The sequence below is a fragment of the Carassius auratus genome, chromosome 21 (genome assembly GCF_003368295.1).
Source record: "Carassius auratus strain Wakin chromosome 21, ASM336829v1, whole genome shotgun sequence".
NCBI lineage: Eukaryota > Metazoa > Chordata > Actinopteri > Cypriniformes > Cyprinidae > Carassius > Carassius auratus.
The window spans coordinates 313,563-332,142 of NC_039263.1; the positions used below are offsets into that span (position 1 = coordinate 313,563).

General features: G+C 37.8%; 1 protein-coding gene across 3 annotated transcripts in view; it reads right to left on the reverse strand.

The window, feature by feature from the left end:
- Positions 1-18,580, reverse strand: part of LOC113038131 (Krueppel-like factor 8) — a 50,764-nt gene that overhangs the window by 3,121 nt on the left and 29,063 nt on the right. The window contains exons 1-5 of one of the 3 annotated variants that reach the window (XM_026195331.1): positions 17,401-17,938; positions 16,809-16,913; positions 5,981-6,428; positions 2,064-2,175; positions 71-213 (exon numbers count right to left, since the gene is read on the reverse strand). In XM_026195331.1, the coding sequence (XP_026051116.1) occupies positions 71-213; positions 2,064-2,175; positions 5,981-6,428; positions 16,809-16,913; positions 17,401-17,775 (1,183 nt within the window). In that variant the 5' untranslated portion in view covers positions 17,776-17,938. Of the gene's footprint in view, positions 1-70; positions 214-2,063; positions 2,176-5,980; positions 6,429-16,808; positions 16,914-17,004; positions 17,366-17,400; positions 17,939-18,580 lie in introns of those variants that run through there. The other 2 variants (XM_026195334.1, XM_026195332.1) reach the window with 2 other exon arrangements.

Here is an 18,580-nt window from a genome sequence, read left to right on the forward strand (position 1 = left end):
TCTGTATTGTACAGTATAAAGCACTATATAAAGCTGACGTGATTTTACTTATACAAGGAAAAAGGTATACCTGTGTGTATTCTGCGATGGGCTTTTAGATGCGAACTCTTGGTGTAGACTTTGTTGCAGCCGTCATAATCGCACATGTGTACGCGTCTTCTCTTCATGTCTGGTGAATCAGGGTCAACTTGGATGTCCACATCTGTATTCATACTGAGAACAAAACACGTTTTAGTTATTAGGGTGTGGCGACTAGTTCAAGTCATACGTAAACCTATCTCATAATCCAAAGATTAAGGGAGCATTTGTGCATGTGAAGGCAAGTACAAACATCTTCCAGAGTAAAATTGATTAATCTAGCAAACATCCTTGGGATTACAGTGATCAAACTAGACGTTACAATAAAACCATACAATAAAAACATGTATTGCGAAACTCTTAAATGTGAAGCGTGGCATTTATGCACCTCTAATGGCACCAAACACGAAAACTGTTTGAAGCTGGAGGTTCAGTGTCGCTGCACAGTGATACCAATAAGATTTCAAATAAATCACCCCTTCTTGACTGTTCCATTTAATAGCCTATATGGCCTTACATTTGATTCATTTATGTAACATTTTAAGTTACAGTGTCTTTGACAATAATAATAAAAAAGCACAAATTCCAATAAAAATTGTTTACAAATAAAAAAAATGTTTTTTATTTTATTTTTATTTTGATACCTTTAACTACATATGATTTTAAAATGTTGTGTTCGTTTATTAAAATGCAGTAAGTAGTTACCGTCTTAATTTCTTTAATTCTAATGAGTGCTGATTTAGCAGAAAAAAACCTATGTAGTTTCTAATTTGTAACAATTTTATATCGATATCACTTCTACTTGCTGGGATGTAAAAAAAGATAAACTTTTTCCATTTTTTTGAGCGTAAATGCAAAAATACATAAAATATTGTAAATACATAAAATAAATATATGTGTATATTTAAATAAAACTATGAAAATGTTTAGCTATATCGCCAAGCCCTGAGAAACCTGTTTGGAAACGACCGTTATTTTATAAAATTACACATTGCTAAGCTTGAATTTGACTTGTTTGATGTTTATTTTTACTGTTACATAAAAAATAAAAATCTTTTAAAAGCGCAATGGCACTTGTTTATTTTAGTGCGCAGGATGCCAGATAGCAAAACTGACACATGTTTTGATAACCCTAGTGATTTTAAACGATACAACCAATTAAATCAAATATGAGCCTCTTATTACTATACATATAATAATCTGGCATTGTAAACACACTACTTAAAATGATTCTGGGGCAGAAGTATGATTAATATATAGCACCATGACAGGACCCCTGGTAAAACCATCCTAACTGGCCACCAGGGAGGGCTGAGGAGCAGGCGTGTATGTGTGTGCATCTAAATTCCATACAGCTGGAGAGTTTCCAGTTCAATGCCGATCTCTCTCCCTTTCCCTTCCCGCTCCAATCCCCCCTCCCCTTGCAATGTTTTTTTCAACCCGTTTCTCTCTCCCCTCCTTTCCTTCCTCTCTTTTTCTGTTTCTCAGCCTCTTCCTTTCCCCTCCCAGGCTGCAACCCAGTTCACTCCCTTTCCCCTCTTTCTCCCAACTCATTTCCATCAAAATGTCTTTCTCCCAGCAATTACTGACTGCATGTCCGAACAATTATACACATGACCTTCAAGACCTTGTTGTTCTCCATCCTACCCCATTAGCCTGCCACTTCAGTCTGTTCTTCTTTGCATTTTACTCCCGCTTTAAAAGGTGTGACGACATTGCAAGTTATGTAACATTGTTTACACCCAGTTTAGAGAGAACCCTGCCCAGCAACACACACTCACACACACCCAACAGAAAAGGATGCATCCAGCTTATAATCAACGCAAAAAGAGGCATGGGCCTCCAGTGTGCTGAAGGTTACATAATCGTCCAGAGGAGTGGTGCAGTGATGCCATCAGACCAGGAGGCCAGACGCTCTACTACATACATATCCCAACAATGCGATATACAGATGTATCTGGATATGCAGACACACTCTCTCTCACCTGGGTTCCATCCCTTGTGTGCTGAAAGAGGCCGATCCAGACTCTGTGCCGCTCTCAGCATCACTTTCAGACTGGTACTCAACTGGAGAGGTTGAGCCTGGCTTTATACGCACTGAAAAAGAAAAAAAGAGAGAGAATTGAGTGAAATTATACATTTTAATATAAACATGAATTTCAGCTTTTTAAGTATGCCATCCTTCATTTCTATTAATATTAATAATAATATGTGTTTTTTTAAAAGTCACGTTTGTGTCTTTTTTTTTTAACTAACAAGATAATTTCTGTAAAATACATAATATGCTAAATCTAACCATGTTGTCACATCAACATGTTAGTAATACTATTTTAAGTACCGTATTTTCCGGACTATAAGTCGCACTTTTTTTCATAGTTTGGCTGGTCCTGCGACTTATAGTCAGGTGCGACTTATTTATCAAAATTAATTTGACCTGAACCGAGAGAAATGAACCAAGAGAAAGCATTAATACATACATACATTAATCAGCATAGAGCGCCCTCTAGTGACTGGAGACGGTAATGTTTTATCTTGGTTCTTGGTTCTAAATAAATGCGACTTATAGTCCAGTGTGACTATAAGTCATGACGTATTTTTGGACCGATGCGACTTATACTCAGGTGTGACTTATAGTCCGAAAAATACGGTATAAGTCCCACCATATAGCACAGTAAGTTATAAGCTGTATGCAAAAGAGTCATTAGTTCAGCAAACGACTGGACTATACTGGTCACACTGTATTGTTTTGATCCAATAAAAGATTGGATTCAATAGTGTTGTTGTGCCACTAGAGCAATTTTGTATGAATGTAAGAATGCACATCATTAACAGAGCTGACTTATATTTTTGGTTGCAGTACGGTTTTTATTAAATGGTAGTGGTTTTGAATAAAAAATAAGCTCTTACTTTTAAGAGCTGATCTTATTTTTTAAGAGCAGACCCTACCAATGAGCATTTTTTGTTAAATATAATTTAGACAAAGGAGTCCATGTGATCAATGCCACAGATTTGCATGTTGAAATTTATGTTCTCATACTTTAGAACGCCACTTTATATATTGTTTAATATGATTAAACAATCTTATGATTGTTTAAAGAGCCTCACACTGAAATAAGGTGTAAGTAGAGCACTGGGTCCATTAAACTTTAGGCCTTCCTGCCTTAACTTTAATTCAAACAACATCACTTCCAGGACCTAACATGATTCAGACCATTATTACACATTTGCGAGAAGTCTTTGTGTTTTTTGGCACCAGAACTTCCAGTTCACAAGTCCACAGGACAAAGAAAAAGAGAGAAAAAAATATCACAAGTTAAATACATGTTCCATATTGACACAGGGTGCGGATAGTTAAGTACTGGCCTGAGATCTCTGGATGTGACCTTTAACCTGCCACAGAGGAGATGATTTGTAGAAGCCCCAGAGTATTCAAAAAAGATTACCTTTTAAATGAAGGGGGAAGGGACCTGCCCATTCATTAATTGTCTCCTCCCCAAACCCAACTGCCCCACATTACTAAAAAAAAACGTATATAGAGATCCTTCTTCACAAACAAACTAGAGACAATTTGAGGTGCTAAGGGCCTGTTCAATAAAGCACACTGAATCCTCCACCTTGGTAGTTTTCCCATAAAATGAGTCCAAAAGAAACCGATCTCCTTTACAGTCTGTTTCAAGATGGTCCCCACCCAAATAACAATTCACTGACCTTTAAAATTTGTTCATTACATTCAACTGGGTTTCACAGAGCTACATACAAAGTTAAGAACTGAGAAAGAATTAAATAAAAAATGGCCAAGCACAACTCCTCCCTGAGTTCAGACTTTGGGGTTGTATTAGTGTGTTAAACAAGCTTTAGTGTTTCCTCATACTTTCATTTGGGTGGGGTTTTCCTATTAAAAAAACATTCAGCATTTGTGTGTGTGTGTGTGTGTGTGTGTGTGTGTGTTTAAATGTTCTTATTACGGTCCAAGACCTGCATGGTGTCTTTCCAGGGAGGTTGAAAGCAGTGAGATTAAAAAGACTCAAGTGGACCGAACCATTTTCCTCTGAAGCGGGGTGAATCATGGAAAGATCCAAGTTTTCGGGAAGAGAGCTGAAGTCTTAAACCTAACCATAGTTTCATCTTGGGACAAATTATGCACCAAAGTTTAATACTTTGGTTTAGAAATTTCAACAAACCCCTAAAACTGAGAAATAATAGGAGTGCCAAGCAAGGCCACTAATAACCACTGTGACTATGGTATTTGTGGAAAACTATGCTACTACAGTTTTATAATTTGTCCTACTTAAAAGTTAAACATCTTGTCAAAAGCTGATGAAATATGTTTGTTTAAAACAAAAAGGCGTCATAAAGCTAAGAAAAAAATCTTTTCATGAGTGATACTGTAACATTGTGTACATATCACTAAGCAATTTCGATTTAATAGCTTTTTAATAAAGACCGGTAAGATTTGCTTTATTATCTCCTTTATAAGCTTAAGCTTGCATCTGCCTCACCCTGAAATCATCTTTTGTGTCTTTTATATGCATGTCCACATGTGTGGGATGAAGCAGCGCCTGTATGCTGATAACTAAACGGCAATGGCACGAAACTTAAAGAGGGCGAAACCAAGGGTGTGACTGCCTAAAGGAAATGGGCAGACAGATGATCAGCAGTGCCAGTTTGAAAAAGAGGAGACAAGATCCATCCCAAGCTCATATTTGCATTCTTGCTTTGCAATGGCACTTCACGCATGCCCACAAGAACATTTCTACTTGAGTAAGAGCATGTCATTCTATTGAATATTGATGGGGATTGTAAAGAAATTAATGATTCTGCTTCTATTCCATGAAATCATTTGGATTTTGAGGAAGAAAGAATAGACGATATATGCAAAATAAGACTTAGTGCATTTACTGCTTGTATAGTAGCTGTCAACTAATGAGATTAAGCCTTTCAGATTTCAACAAAATGTTTATAATGAGAGCTGTCGAAGTTAATGGTGCAAGTAAATGAAATATAAAATATAAAATCTAGAATACGAGTAAAGAATGCTGTTGCATATATCGGCCTCTGTTCAGTTCAGTTATATAGAAACACGCTTAAACTGTGTATATACATACTGTATACACACACACACACACACATAAATACATTTCTTATCATAATTAATGTTGAAGATGGCTGGGCTGTGGAAACAGTGATAAATGTTTTTCAGGATTCTTTGACAAAGTTCAGAAGAGCACTGATTTAAAACAGATAGACATTTGATAAATTTTAATTCAATTTTCTTGGTGTAAAAGTTTTTATCTTACTGACTCCGAACTTTCAAAATCATTAAGAAATTAATAAATTGATTTAAACATTTAACTTTAACTTTTAAGGAAACCGAACTACAAGAAAAACATGTTGTACAAACATTATTAAGACTATTTAAAAAAAAAATTCTTTAACATCCTTTAAAGAACTTTAACATTATAATTTTTTAAAATATAAAAAAATAATTAATTTAAATAAATAAATAATAAATATAATAAAAATGATAAAGAGTTTAATATATAATAAATATATATATAAAAAAATATTTTATTTAAAGCTTATAGTTATTATTTATATTGTTGTTTGTTTTTTTTGTTTTTTTGTTGTGGTTAAAAAAACATATTTGAAAGAGCTTTTTAAACCATTAATGGGCATGTAAATAAAACAAAATAAACATTCTTGTTTCAAACTCACAGTCCACTCACACACATGCCATGCTCTAGAAACATTAAAACATATACTGTCAAGATTATAGCGGTTCTGAAGAACAGGTTCATGATTCCCAACCCTACTATTGTAGCTGTTATGTAGATTTATGAGTTTGTGGAAGCTCATTCTAGTGCTACAGCTGAGCATGTGCAATAGGACACAGCCATATTACCTGACCCCTCCGACCGGCCGTCGCTTCCGATGAGAGGCACCGTGATGGCGGCGGTAGCCACTCCGTCTGTGGGTACGGTTGTGTAGACCACCGGTAAGGACTGCACCACAACAGGGATGGTCTGCAGCTGCCCCATTTTACTGGGCATGCTCACGGAGGGTATGGTGTGGATGAAGTGCAGGATCTGCTGACCTCCGACCCCTTGCGTGGACGCCAGGATGGAGCCCGGCGACAACACCGCCGGGATGGTGGCGCTCGCCGTGATGTTCACAGGGGTGGAGGTGGCCGTGGCTACCGGAAGAGAGGGGCGGGGCTTGTTGAGGGACAGGTCCACAGGTTCCGTCTGGTCGTCATCGTTGTGTTGGGTGCTGATGTCACAGAGCGGAGGGGGCGAGGATTTGATTTTGAGGTCTGTAGGCTCGGGACAATCGTCTAATGGCTCTTGTTTCTGTGGAAGCACAAAAATAGAAGAAACTGTGAGGAAAACTAGGGTATAAGGGAGATAAGGAACGAATATGGAAGAGCAAACGAGGCGAGGAAGGAGATTACGAAGGACAGAAAGGAAAAGGAGGGTACAGAGCACTCATGCTCAGCTGTGCAGCAGCTCCACAAAACACAGGAACAATGGCTGGCCAGATTGGGCCTCCGCGCTGCAGAGGAGAAGGCCTGAAGCTGGCATGAGTCCAGCTCAACACAGCCAAGCCCAGACACACACATTTATAGACACATACACAAAGATCTGTGTGTGTGTGAGTGTGTGTGTGTGTGTGCGCGCACAAGCTACACCCACTAAACTCCCTCTGCAGCGAGACTTCTAAGTAGCTTTAAGGCCTGTGTGTTTATGTTTTCGGTGAGGTAATAAAACAAATGAAAAGTTTGAAACTAATTCCTGAATGACACTTCATGCAAACAGAGAGGCTGACGTGTTTTTTAGCATCAGCAATGGAACAGTGAACTTAAAATGTTAAACTTGTGCTGCCTTTCTGTTCAAAACTAATTTCCGTGATGATAGGATTGTTGGTGGTTGTCAGGGTGTTGCTATTTGGTCGATAAAGTGTTCCTAGTGGTTTTCAGCACATTGCTTAGCAGTTGTTGGGTCTCTGTGAAATTTCAGTCTCTAGTTTCATTCTTCAATGCAAGTCTATGGAATTCTAATGGTGCGTGCACACCAAACACGAATGAAGCGTAAAGCACTAGTGATTTACATGCTAAGTCAATAGATGCAAATAAGACATCCCGCAAGTTTAAAAAACTGAAGTTTGGTTAAATTTCGCACTGCATTAATCAATCAGGAGCTTGCTCTAGTAGTGATGTGATTACAACGTAGCGAGCGAAGGGGAAATCCAAAACAACAATGGAGGACAAAGTCATCATCGCTGTATGTGGATACCCGGAGCTGTATGATACTTCTTCATACTTTTACAGAAATAGGAATAAAAAGGATCTTGCTTGGAAGAAATAGATTCATTGAATAAAGACCAAAGATTACCTGTTAGATTTACCCAAAACAAATTATATTTTATGTTTAACCACTAAACAGACATCAGAGCCAGTGGCAAATGTCAGAAGGAGTTTTTATAAATAAAACGGATATTTGAGTTTAAAACAACTACATTCTCGACTGAAACACTTTTAGAACTACATTTCATGAGACGATAACAGTAATATTTAGAAAGTTATCCGAATAAATGGTGGCTTAAAATAACAATGCTGCGTGAACTCAACTAGCAGTAGCCCCTCCTAGAATTTCACGCTCAAATTTAGCGAATTTCACGTGCGAATAAACTCAAAATGTTCAAGTGTCCAACTATGCGCAAATGGTGTGATTTATTCGCGCAAGTGGTGTGAATTCCCCATAAGGATGTCAAAACACTATCCAGACTATTCAAAAAAAAAATTTCTTTTACATCCTGCTTGCTGTAGGCACCAATTAAATTATTTCAAATAATAACAAATAAAAAAGATTTTTCACGCCATCTACATTTTAAACTGCCATTTTAAAGGGTTTTGACACAGTATTCAACAACAAAATTACTTTTGTTATTATTTTATGCTTTTATTATATACTCATCTGCATTTTTCTCTGAATACAATGAAATACAATCATAGGTATTAAGTAATTATTGTGATGACTGCAATAATAATAATAATAATAATTATTATTATTATTATTATTATTAATAATAATAAGTTTTAAGTCAATTTGTTGTAATGAGATCTTTCATCTTGAAGCTGACCTTTCCAATTCACATGCTTAAATGACATCATCCAAAACATAATATAAAATTTTCAGCATGGCAAATTCTCATGACGTCAATCAATAAAGTAAAAAAACAAAAACAAAGGGAAAACAGGTACAGACAGAAGCTGAGTTGAGTATCTGGAGGTGTTGGGAGGAAACGAGTAAGAGAAAACAAGAGCGAGTGGGCCGGGTTGGGAGCGAAACACAGAATAAGGGGAGAGTGGGTGGGAAAGGCCTCCGGTTGTCATGGAAACTGGGAGGTATATCAGCTGACTCATTTTCCACCCACCTCTCTCTCCATCTCTCTATAGTTCTCCACCCTGCCACCTCACTCTCTCTGCATCCCCACCCTTCATCAAATCCACCTTTCTCATTTTATTGAGTTGTTTTCCATTGCTCAGACTCAAAGACATCATGTAAAGATGTAGCACTGGAGTCGGGAGAACAACATCAATAAATGACCCAATTATCACTAGTGTGCTGTGTGGGATGCTAATTGAGTATGTTCAATATCTATTAGCAGTGGTAGGAAACTGCCTGTGAGTGTTGAGAGAAGGACGAGCCTTGTTGCTGTCCTTATCAAAACCATTTGTGTTTAATCTGTGAGATCTTTCATATTACAACATTCATATTAGCTATACAATAGGTTGCGTTAATTAGATGCAAACAAAACAAACTAATTGTAATGCTGTGTTCACACCAAACGCGAATAGAGCGTCTGGCGCGAATGATTTCAATGTTAAGTCAATGCAAAGGCGCGTTTACGCGCGTCTGGAGGTCTCGCGGCGCGAATGGGGCGTTAAGCGCGGCGCGGAAGACGCGAATTCGCCTCATTCGCGCGTCTAGTTCCTCAGGTTGTGCTGGAATACCCTTCTCCACTCATTCAACAAGGAGGAACGACAGATGTTGTCAGTGAGCAGTCAACCGGAGCTATATGACAAAAGTTCATATTTCTATAGAGACAGGAATAAAAAGGACATATATGTATATAAAAAACATATTAATAGATAAATTGAATAAAGGCCAATTGATAAGAAACGTTTCATTTTACCCCAAACGAATTATATTTTATCTTGAACCACTAAAGAGACAGAGCCAGCGGCAAATGTCAGAAGGTCTAGCCGAGCCGAGGCTGCTCTCGGCGGATACATGATGACGGAGCTCCCGCTGGTCGCATGGAGCTCATCTCCGAGATCGGCGAAACACATTTTTTTAAATAGACGGTGTCATTATAAATAAACCACATATCTGAGTTTAAAACAACTACATTCTCGCCTGAAATACTTTTAAAACTACATTTCATGACACAGTAACAGTAATATTTTAAAAATTATCCGAATAAAAATGGCGGTTGAAAATGCTGCGTGAACTCAGCTGGCAGAAGCCCCCCATGACGCGAATTCGCGTCTGTTGTGAAGTTAATTCCACGCGCGAATGAAGCGAATTACTCGCGCGAATGAAGCGAATGATCTCAAAATGGTCAAGCGGCAAACTAGACGCGGTAGACGCGAATTTGACGCTCTATTCGCGTTTGGTGTGAACACAGCATAAGAAACAAACTGGTTTCTTCTTGGTATATGGTAACTGTATACAATCCAATAAAGTTATTTTTTGCTATAAATGCAGTTTTTACATGACCACGGCTATTTAAAAAAAATAATCTAGTGACAATAGTTGCACACTCCATTTTACAGGGCCAAGTCACGACAACAGTAACCTACTGGCTACACTATGGCAGTGTTGCATGACATATCAAAACAACACTAAACTAACACTTGCTTTCTGTGCCTGTGTAAGAGGAGTTAACTCTCTATATCAGCCGTAATCAATAGTATATATTCCTCAGTTAAACAAGGATATAAGAGATATACACAAATATACTAAACATAAACAATGCAGCACATGCTCACAATTTTGAATATCAGTTATGTTGATATAAAGAGACTCCGCCTCCCTTTACCTGGGTTACACTCCCTTGACACCATCTGACTTCACGACTTCCCAGTCACAGAGAAGACACCAGCTCCCCTGTTTATTTTGTTTACCTTTATCCCCTTGGACATGCTATTCCCCTTTTTGGTACTTTTTGGAGATTTCATTTATGTTAAATATAACCATCTCTACGGCCTGATGCCACACCCACGGAGTCTGCTGTTGCTCCTCCCACTACACAAAGCTGACTACAATAGAAGATCTAGCTGTGGATGTACTGCATTATAAACAAATCACACAGGTAAAACAGACAAACCAATCAAAACAAAATAACAGCCAGCATATCAAATGCACACAGACCAGTGAGAAATTGGTATAAACAGAAGAGCAAGGACAGAAGAGCAACTACTCAGGGTAAAGGTTGGCCGCACAGAGAGAACTGCTCCCCGTTTCTCACTGTGTAGAAATGCAGAACAAATTGAGAGTGAGAGAAAGAAACTAGAACTATTATTTGAGTTTCTGATGAAAAATCCTTCTGTTTAACATTGTTAGGAATGATGGACTGATGGCAGTATGACTCTCTGCTGACCTTACCGACAACCATTAATGGGGAAATTGGCCATTAATAATATTCCCAAGAGAGTTTACATTCCACCAGAGTACTGAGAGATGAAAAAGCTCTGTTACAAATTAGGTTACTAATCAGTTACAACAGACAAAAAATGACTGACTGCAACGATGTGCATTTTTGTCTTGGATCATGAAGTTCTATGTGTTAATGACAACTGTTTTTACGTCTTACAGGGAGGCGCTGCCTCTAATACTAAAGTTCAAAATTCAAAGATAGGACAATGGGGCTGCACTGTACGAAGATTACTTACAAATTGTAGTCCATTACTAGGGCTGCACGATTCATCGAATGCGGTTTTCATGTGTGCCTCATCAGTAAAGCCAGTTCTGTTAATTTACCTTAACTTGCAGAGGAAGAAGAGAAAGCACCCATTTGATAAATGAGCCAGTAGTGAGAAATAATAACTTTTAAGAATTATATTTTTAATATACGAACCCAACACTGGCTATGTCCTTGATGTGTGATGTGATGCGTGTCGTGCAGGTGTGATGGATTGCGTACAAACCACTAGGGTGTCGGAATGGTATATGTTTATGGGTCAAAGACATTAAGATGTCAGCATCAAAATAAATGTACAAAAGGGATTTTGTGTCCATGGAAAGCACATTAAATGTAAGTAAAGTGTCTACTTTTAAAGGTTTCAAATAAGTTTTTGGAGAATAAAATGTCGAAATGTCGAAATGAAATAGCAGTAACGAACCTATTTTTAAAATGTAAGGAGTAGAAAGTACAAATAATTGCGTGAAAATGTAAGGAGTAAAAGTAAAAAGTCAGCTGAAAAATTATTTCTCCAGTAAAGTATACATACCCAAAATTTCTACTCAAGTAAAGTAACGAAGTATTTGTACTTTGGTACTTGACACTTCTGTTACTAAATCTGTGAGCAGCCTTGCACCGGTGTTCTGAGTATTCGGTGTTTCCCGTAAAGGATGTCACGAACCGAATAACAGACAAACCTCCCTGCCTCTTTAATTACTGAGCACAGTGATTCCAATGACGCACATTCCACAGACTCGTTGCGCTGTCGCGTCTTTAATTGCTGAACACATTGTTCCCCACAACAGTATGTGCACTCGCGCCTTTGATAACTGTGCACATCGTTTTGTCTGACTGTACATCGCGCTGCCACCTCTAAATTACATTATATTTGTATATTACATCATAAATTTCTAACGATTCCCAACCCTTGTAATGAGTACTTTGAAATGCAATCTTTGAAATCAAATAAAAGTACTCAGTATTTAAAATCTGATCTATGTAATCCAAATTATATTTAATCAGTTACTACTCACTACCCAGCACTGTTGCTGCACTATGTGAACTACTTTATGTTGTAAAAGCATAATGGTGCGCCATCAAATATGGTCACCAATTTCAGGAACCAATACCATCGACATATCAAGATTCTTGATTAGTGGTCGACCGATATTGTTTTTTTGACAGCCGATGGTGATACCGATATCTTGGAAAGCAGGTGGCCGATACCGCATATATATATTTTTTATTTTAATTCGTATTTAAGAAATCTGAAATAATTTGACAATGCATTAAAAAATAAATGTGTAAAATAAATATACAATAGATAAAGTATTTATCACAAATAAAAAAATATTTAATAAAAATATAATTAAAAAGGTAGCAAACACGTAACCAACAGGGCACTCAGTATTCTGGGAAGTTTGTGCATTGGGTAATCATATTTTTCAAATAAAGCGAGGGTTAGGCCTGTTACGATAACAACTTTTTGTTTTGAGATATATTGCCAAAGAAATAATTGCGATAAGCGATAATATTGTCATTTTAAAGACCATTTTATGCCACTAAATATATAATCATAATGTAACCGCATAATAATGCAAGAAGGCCTACACACTTCCAAATAACAACAAACTTTAAATTTTTAAGAATATTTACATCATGGAAATTAAGTATCAAAATACTATATACCTTTAAAAACCTGAATAAATAGTAAATAAACATTTTCTAATAAAAAGTGCAAAGTACAAAGAACTTGAATGGAGATTTTTCCATCTACAGATTTTACCCTGACCTTCTTTCTCTGAAAATTAAGGCCGGGTACACAATATTGCTGAAAAACACAATCACTACTCAGCAGTCAGATGTTCATATCCCTAAACAAGACCATATCAGCAGATTAAACTTCTTTTGTAGAAGCATTTTTTTTTATTTGAACTAGCACCTCATGACTATACCATGTTATGTACAAGAAGATGAAAAAGCGCAAGGGGAATTTTTAATTACATTTTTAAGTAAATATAATGGGCGATATATTGCTCCACCAAAAATAATTGATGTCATGTACATGTATTGCACGATAAGTCGATATATTGATTATTGCGACAGGCCTAGCCAGGGTAACACTCATTTTGCATACATTAAACAGAGAAAATGACATGAATATGACAGTAGGCAAATGCATAAAGCGCAGCATACTGGTATATTCTTGACATCCTTGCAGTCAAAGGTTAGTCCGGTTGTCTCGAGCTCTGCTCATTATGCTGGAAATGAACATTTGGTACATGCTGCTTTAAAGACCCGAAGCGGTAAGACTTCTGTCTGCTTATGTCAGGAACATAAATAAGAGCCCATTTTGTTTTGTCTCTCCAGTCTACCATTAAACTGTCAAAATGATGTTCACTGTCAAAGACCCCAGTGTGTCCAGTACACTGCTCCAGGTTCAAACCTTAATAAAATCTAGCCCTGTAATAAATCCCAGCTACATCCACTCACAATGTCAGTATACGCGGACTGGATTCATGCTTGACACAAAATCCAGGGTGTACAAAATCTTATCCTAAACTCAAGCTCAAGAGTTTCTGAAACCCCGTTGCAGGTTTAGGATGCATGTTGTTTAGTCAGGCCAGTCATTTAGGATTCAGTAGGGTGTGGTGTACAGATACGGATGATAAAATATAGGAGTGGAAGGAAACGGTAGTAACTGAGGGTGATATTAGCATCTAAGTTTGTGGCCCTCCCTAACATTTGAAAGGGAGTGTCATGTAGCCTCTCCCACAAACAATTCACCAACTACCCACCCTTGGCCTCATTGACCTACCGGGTTACAATGTCATGTTGTTTATGAAGACCTACTCCAACTGTGATATGTTTAAGCACACAACTTTGCAATACCTGGCAACCGATGGAGAGCCCCTAACTTCCTTTTCACAACCGCCTGCCGTATCAGATTGCGCAGGTGAAATCGACAGCAGATCTTAACGGCAACTCCAAGGTACTTTTTCCCAAACTGAAGAACAGCAGCTGCCTTCAACTTTTCCTCTGTGAATCTTTCTACAGATTTCTGACCAGTGGCAAAGCTGTTTTATAATAAACACTGGTTCCGAGTCGAGTCTTTATGAAGCGCCGGCTGGGTAAAAACACATTAGATACAAAAAAAGCTGTATGTGTGTGAAGAGGATGAGAATTAACGGGTGTGGAGCACATCTTTGTGCCTAAATGTTACCGTTTGCTCCAGAGTGAGTGCATGGCAGTCATGTATTGTGCATGCGAATGCAAGCATGTGTGTAACCCTGCAGGTATGTGGTGTTCTGCATGTGTCTCGTGGCTTTAGGAGTGTGTGAGGGGGTGGGAGTGTTGTGAGGGGGTAGGGTGGTGTGTCAGTGTGTGTGTGCTCAGGCAGAGGGGTGTGGGGTGGCTACATCACAGTCGTTCCAACTCCCGCCAGAGCCTCGTTGCCATGACTACAGCAGAACGGAAGCCTCCCTCAATATATCCTATTAGGGCATTGGCGAGACTTGGAAGGAAAGATAGAAGGACAGAATAGGAAAGGTACAAAAAGATAACCCAACAACATAAAGAGGAAAGAGCACTGGAGGACTAATGTTAATACATAAAATATTATATTATGACTCCATATGGGGAACTTCAGACTGTAAACAATCGTCCGGCAAAGGGAATTGCCTGTTTATGATCACTCTTCTGTTACTTCATGCTCTCTTGTATATTTAGTAATGGAAAATATTTCAGTTTAAAGATAAGGAAAGGAATACGGTCTTCAAATAATTTATTTAGCTCTTTCCTGGACTCAGTCGCAAATGGGATGCATATCTGAAGCACACTGAATGCAAAAAAGGAAGTGCTTTTCGAAAACAAACTGTGATTGGCTGACTTGGCACAATTTGCAGAGGTCAGGGTGCACGGGTTTATATCGGTCTACTGTGAAAAAGTTTGTAAGTCACAAGGCAACTTTTTTTTTTTTTGGTAGTCAAGAGTATTTGTTAAAGTTTGCAAAGGTTTCATGGTAGAAAGTAAACACCACAAATAGCGATATGTCGGTATCAAATTTTCCTGTTGCGATTAATTGCTCATGCTTTTGTCACGGTATACGGTATTATCACAGTATTTAATTTTTTTTTAAGTGTTCATAATGCAGTATAACAGGTTAAATAACTTTTTTCTTATAACAAAAATAATTAAACTTTTAAATACAATAAAGAAATACAAAAAATATATAAAGTTAAAAGGTTTTCATTTAAGTTTGTTAGCTCATCAAATAACACAGCTGCAACTTTATATTTTAACGTGTTATTATATATTGGAATACCTAAGATTAATGAATGTTTAGAATTTTTCATTGGCAGTTTGTGTTAACTAATGATTAACTAATGTTAACTAATGAAGCCCTAATTTAAAGTGTGAATTAACAATAATCAAAACACTTTCAAACAATATCTAGGGCATGCTGTAGTCCAGATAAATTAAAAAAAGTTGAAAATAAATAGCTATTAAGTCTAAATACTTAAGTATTTGATCTGAATGGCTATTTAAAATTATTTAAATATGTTTTAGAAAGTTGTGCAGCTGCTTTATTTATGGGGTTTCCAGGCAGCATTTTCTGCAGTATAGCACCACCTTCTGTCAGAGAGTGAATGTGCTTTCATTCAGTGTGTCTCTCACATGTTCCTCCATGTGTTTCTCATGCATGCTTGTTTACATCAGAGCGCACATGTCTTTTAAGCAGCATACAGCGGTGTTGTGTATTTTGACCAGTTGATGGGAATAGTATAATTAAATTGCTTACCAAATTCTGAATAATTTGTAATACATAATTATTCACAGTATTTAGAAGTGCCCACGATGACAATATCATGCATATTCATTACCGTGATAATACTGCATTACCAAACATCGGCACATGTCTAATCACAAAACAATCTTATGCCGGTCACCTTACATCTCATTCAGATAACACCTTCATGTCTAATTGAGTGGTTCTTAACCAGGACAAGCATTGTGCAATTTGTTTTATTTTAGAAAGCATTCAATTGGACAAAAAAAAAAAGTGTAGTCATTAAGATTTTTGGTCTGCTTTCCCAGAAGAAAACTACATTTTCAATGCATGTCTGCAAAGGATGCCTCAAAGCAGATATGGACTAAAAGCCACAAAATTCAACCTATTTTAATTTAATGGGGGACGATGTAACCAATTAACCCAAGCATGTTTGATTAAATAAATGCCCTCACAATTTTTAATTAAAATGTCATAACTATCAGAACTTCATCTTCTGGTGAAACAAATTCCCTCTAGTATGCTGGACTTCTCCAGTCATTTAATCTAAAAATCCCTATCCCGTTCCTTCCCTACAGTCAACTGCAAGCTCACATTCACACCTTCCTCCATCCAATCAACAACCAGGGTATAGAAGCAAGTCCCCACCCCACTTTTTTTTCTTTTTTGACAATCCATTCCACACAGTTGTTATACTGACAAAAGGATCTGTTCCTACATCTGTTTAATTTTGACAGTCAAATAGTCCAGAGGATTATATTATAAAACTATTATTACATACATTTGCAGAATAACATGTAGATATGCCCTGGCCTTATCTAGAAAGAGGAAATCCAAGTCTAGAGGAACTCTGTGGTCCACTGACTTCATCTTAGTGACACTGCAACCACATCCCTATCCAGTAACTCAAAGCTTCATACTCTCCATCCCACTACGAAGTTCAAACCCCACACACACATAACAAAAGCTCACTCACCACCATACACTCCACCTCCTCTGGCTCCGGCTTGATTTGTATGGATGGCATCTCCTCAACAGGCTCAGAGGTGGCTGCGGTGGATTTCTTCGGACTCGTCTGACACTGCGAAGGAGAAACAGAGAACACTTAAGAACTAATCAGAGCATCCAGTTGTAGTCTTACCAACAATCTCATGAGTTAGCGGAATGCTAACCTCTGACCAGATTGACGATATAGACAATCCGCCTGAAGTTCAGAATTAAATTTGAAAGAAAAGTTAGCATGAGACTAGAGAAATAGAAAGAGAGTTAATGATCCTCGCCAGACTAATGTGAGAAGAGTCAGGGGAAAGTTAGTCTCTTAAGCACAAGTTAGTTGGGGGAGGAGGAAACAAAAGAGATGGTGAGTGAAAATCAAGTACAGGTCAATCAAATGTGGGGGTTGTTTGAAGATAGAGGGAGAATCACAGAAATGGGAAAAAAGAGAAAAGCAAAAAAGACTACATTAAAGATACTTTAGACATTACGTCTATGGTACCTTTAGAAACCTAATGGCAAAGGTGTAGAAAACAGAAGATTAGAGGCAAAAAATATGGTTCTAAAAGACTGACCAGCTGGAGAAAGACAAGAGGAGAGAAAGATTGAACCAGTAGGGAGGAGTAGTCAGCAATCCTGCGTCGCCTCCCTCTTCGAGCCGAGCCGAGCCGAGTCACACCCAATAGCAGTAGACCGAATAGCAGTAGAGAGGCCAGTCTCATAGAGTAGAACAGCAGTATTAATGGAGAGAGAGAGAGAGAGGGAGAAATGTGATAATGCTTAGGCATGGGGGTGGAAGTGGGGGTCATGTGACCCAGCTGCAGTAGATTCCACAAAGAGGTGTGGCCCCCCATAAGCTGGGGTGTGGCTGCCCTCAATGTGCCCCTCCTCCCAACCTGGCACGGACACATTGTGAACACACATGCACTATGAAACAAACATATATGCATTCCTTTTGATGGTTAATGTTGTCTGAGATGGCTGGTAAACACCAGTGTAACCCAACGTTTCATGCACACTGAATATGAGCAGAACGTCTGTAAAAAAGCACTCACCAAGTGGCTTTGATGAGTAAATAAAATTGTTACTTGCAAATGTAAAGGAACTGCCACATTTAAGACAATTGTTATGACTGATGGGCTGACACCTTTTGATGCAAATAAACAAGAACCACAAAGAAATGGAAAACAGTCAATTCGACCATTTCTAGTTTTAAACCATTTCTCTTTAAAAGACACTTACAATAATAAAAAAGGAATAATTTTCAACATTAAAACTAATTACACAGTAAATTAGCTTTCTAGCATTTCTAATGAGCTCTGAATAGTGTACCCATAAAAAGTTATCTCAGCCAATGAATATGGGGGATGGGTCTCTACAGAGGGATACGATATTTCCATCCATTAAGGAATCCCAAAAAAGGCTAAAGACCTCTGTCCTGGAAATGTTATCATTAGCTTATCTATGATGCCTTAAGTTTTTTTTAAACTTTCAAACTCTATTTGGCAACACAAATATCTAATATTCCTTGCATAGAGCCACAAAGATGAAAATATGATGCGCGCTTATGTTTCTGTTTTAGCTGCAGCTAGACTGGGGGAAGGGGACTCACAATGTGAGGCAATGGCTCAAATATGCAACGAATCACTGCTAAATAAAACCAATGTCAACAATCCCAAAGGGTAAACATATATATTTTGTCTTTAATTTATTCTAAAGCATAATGCACAATAAAATTTTCCTGCCAGGTAATTT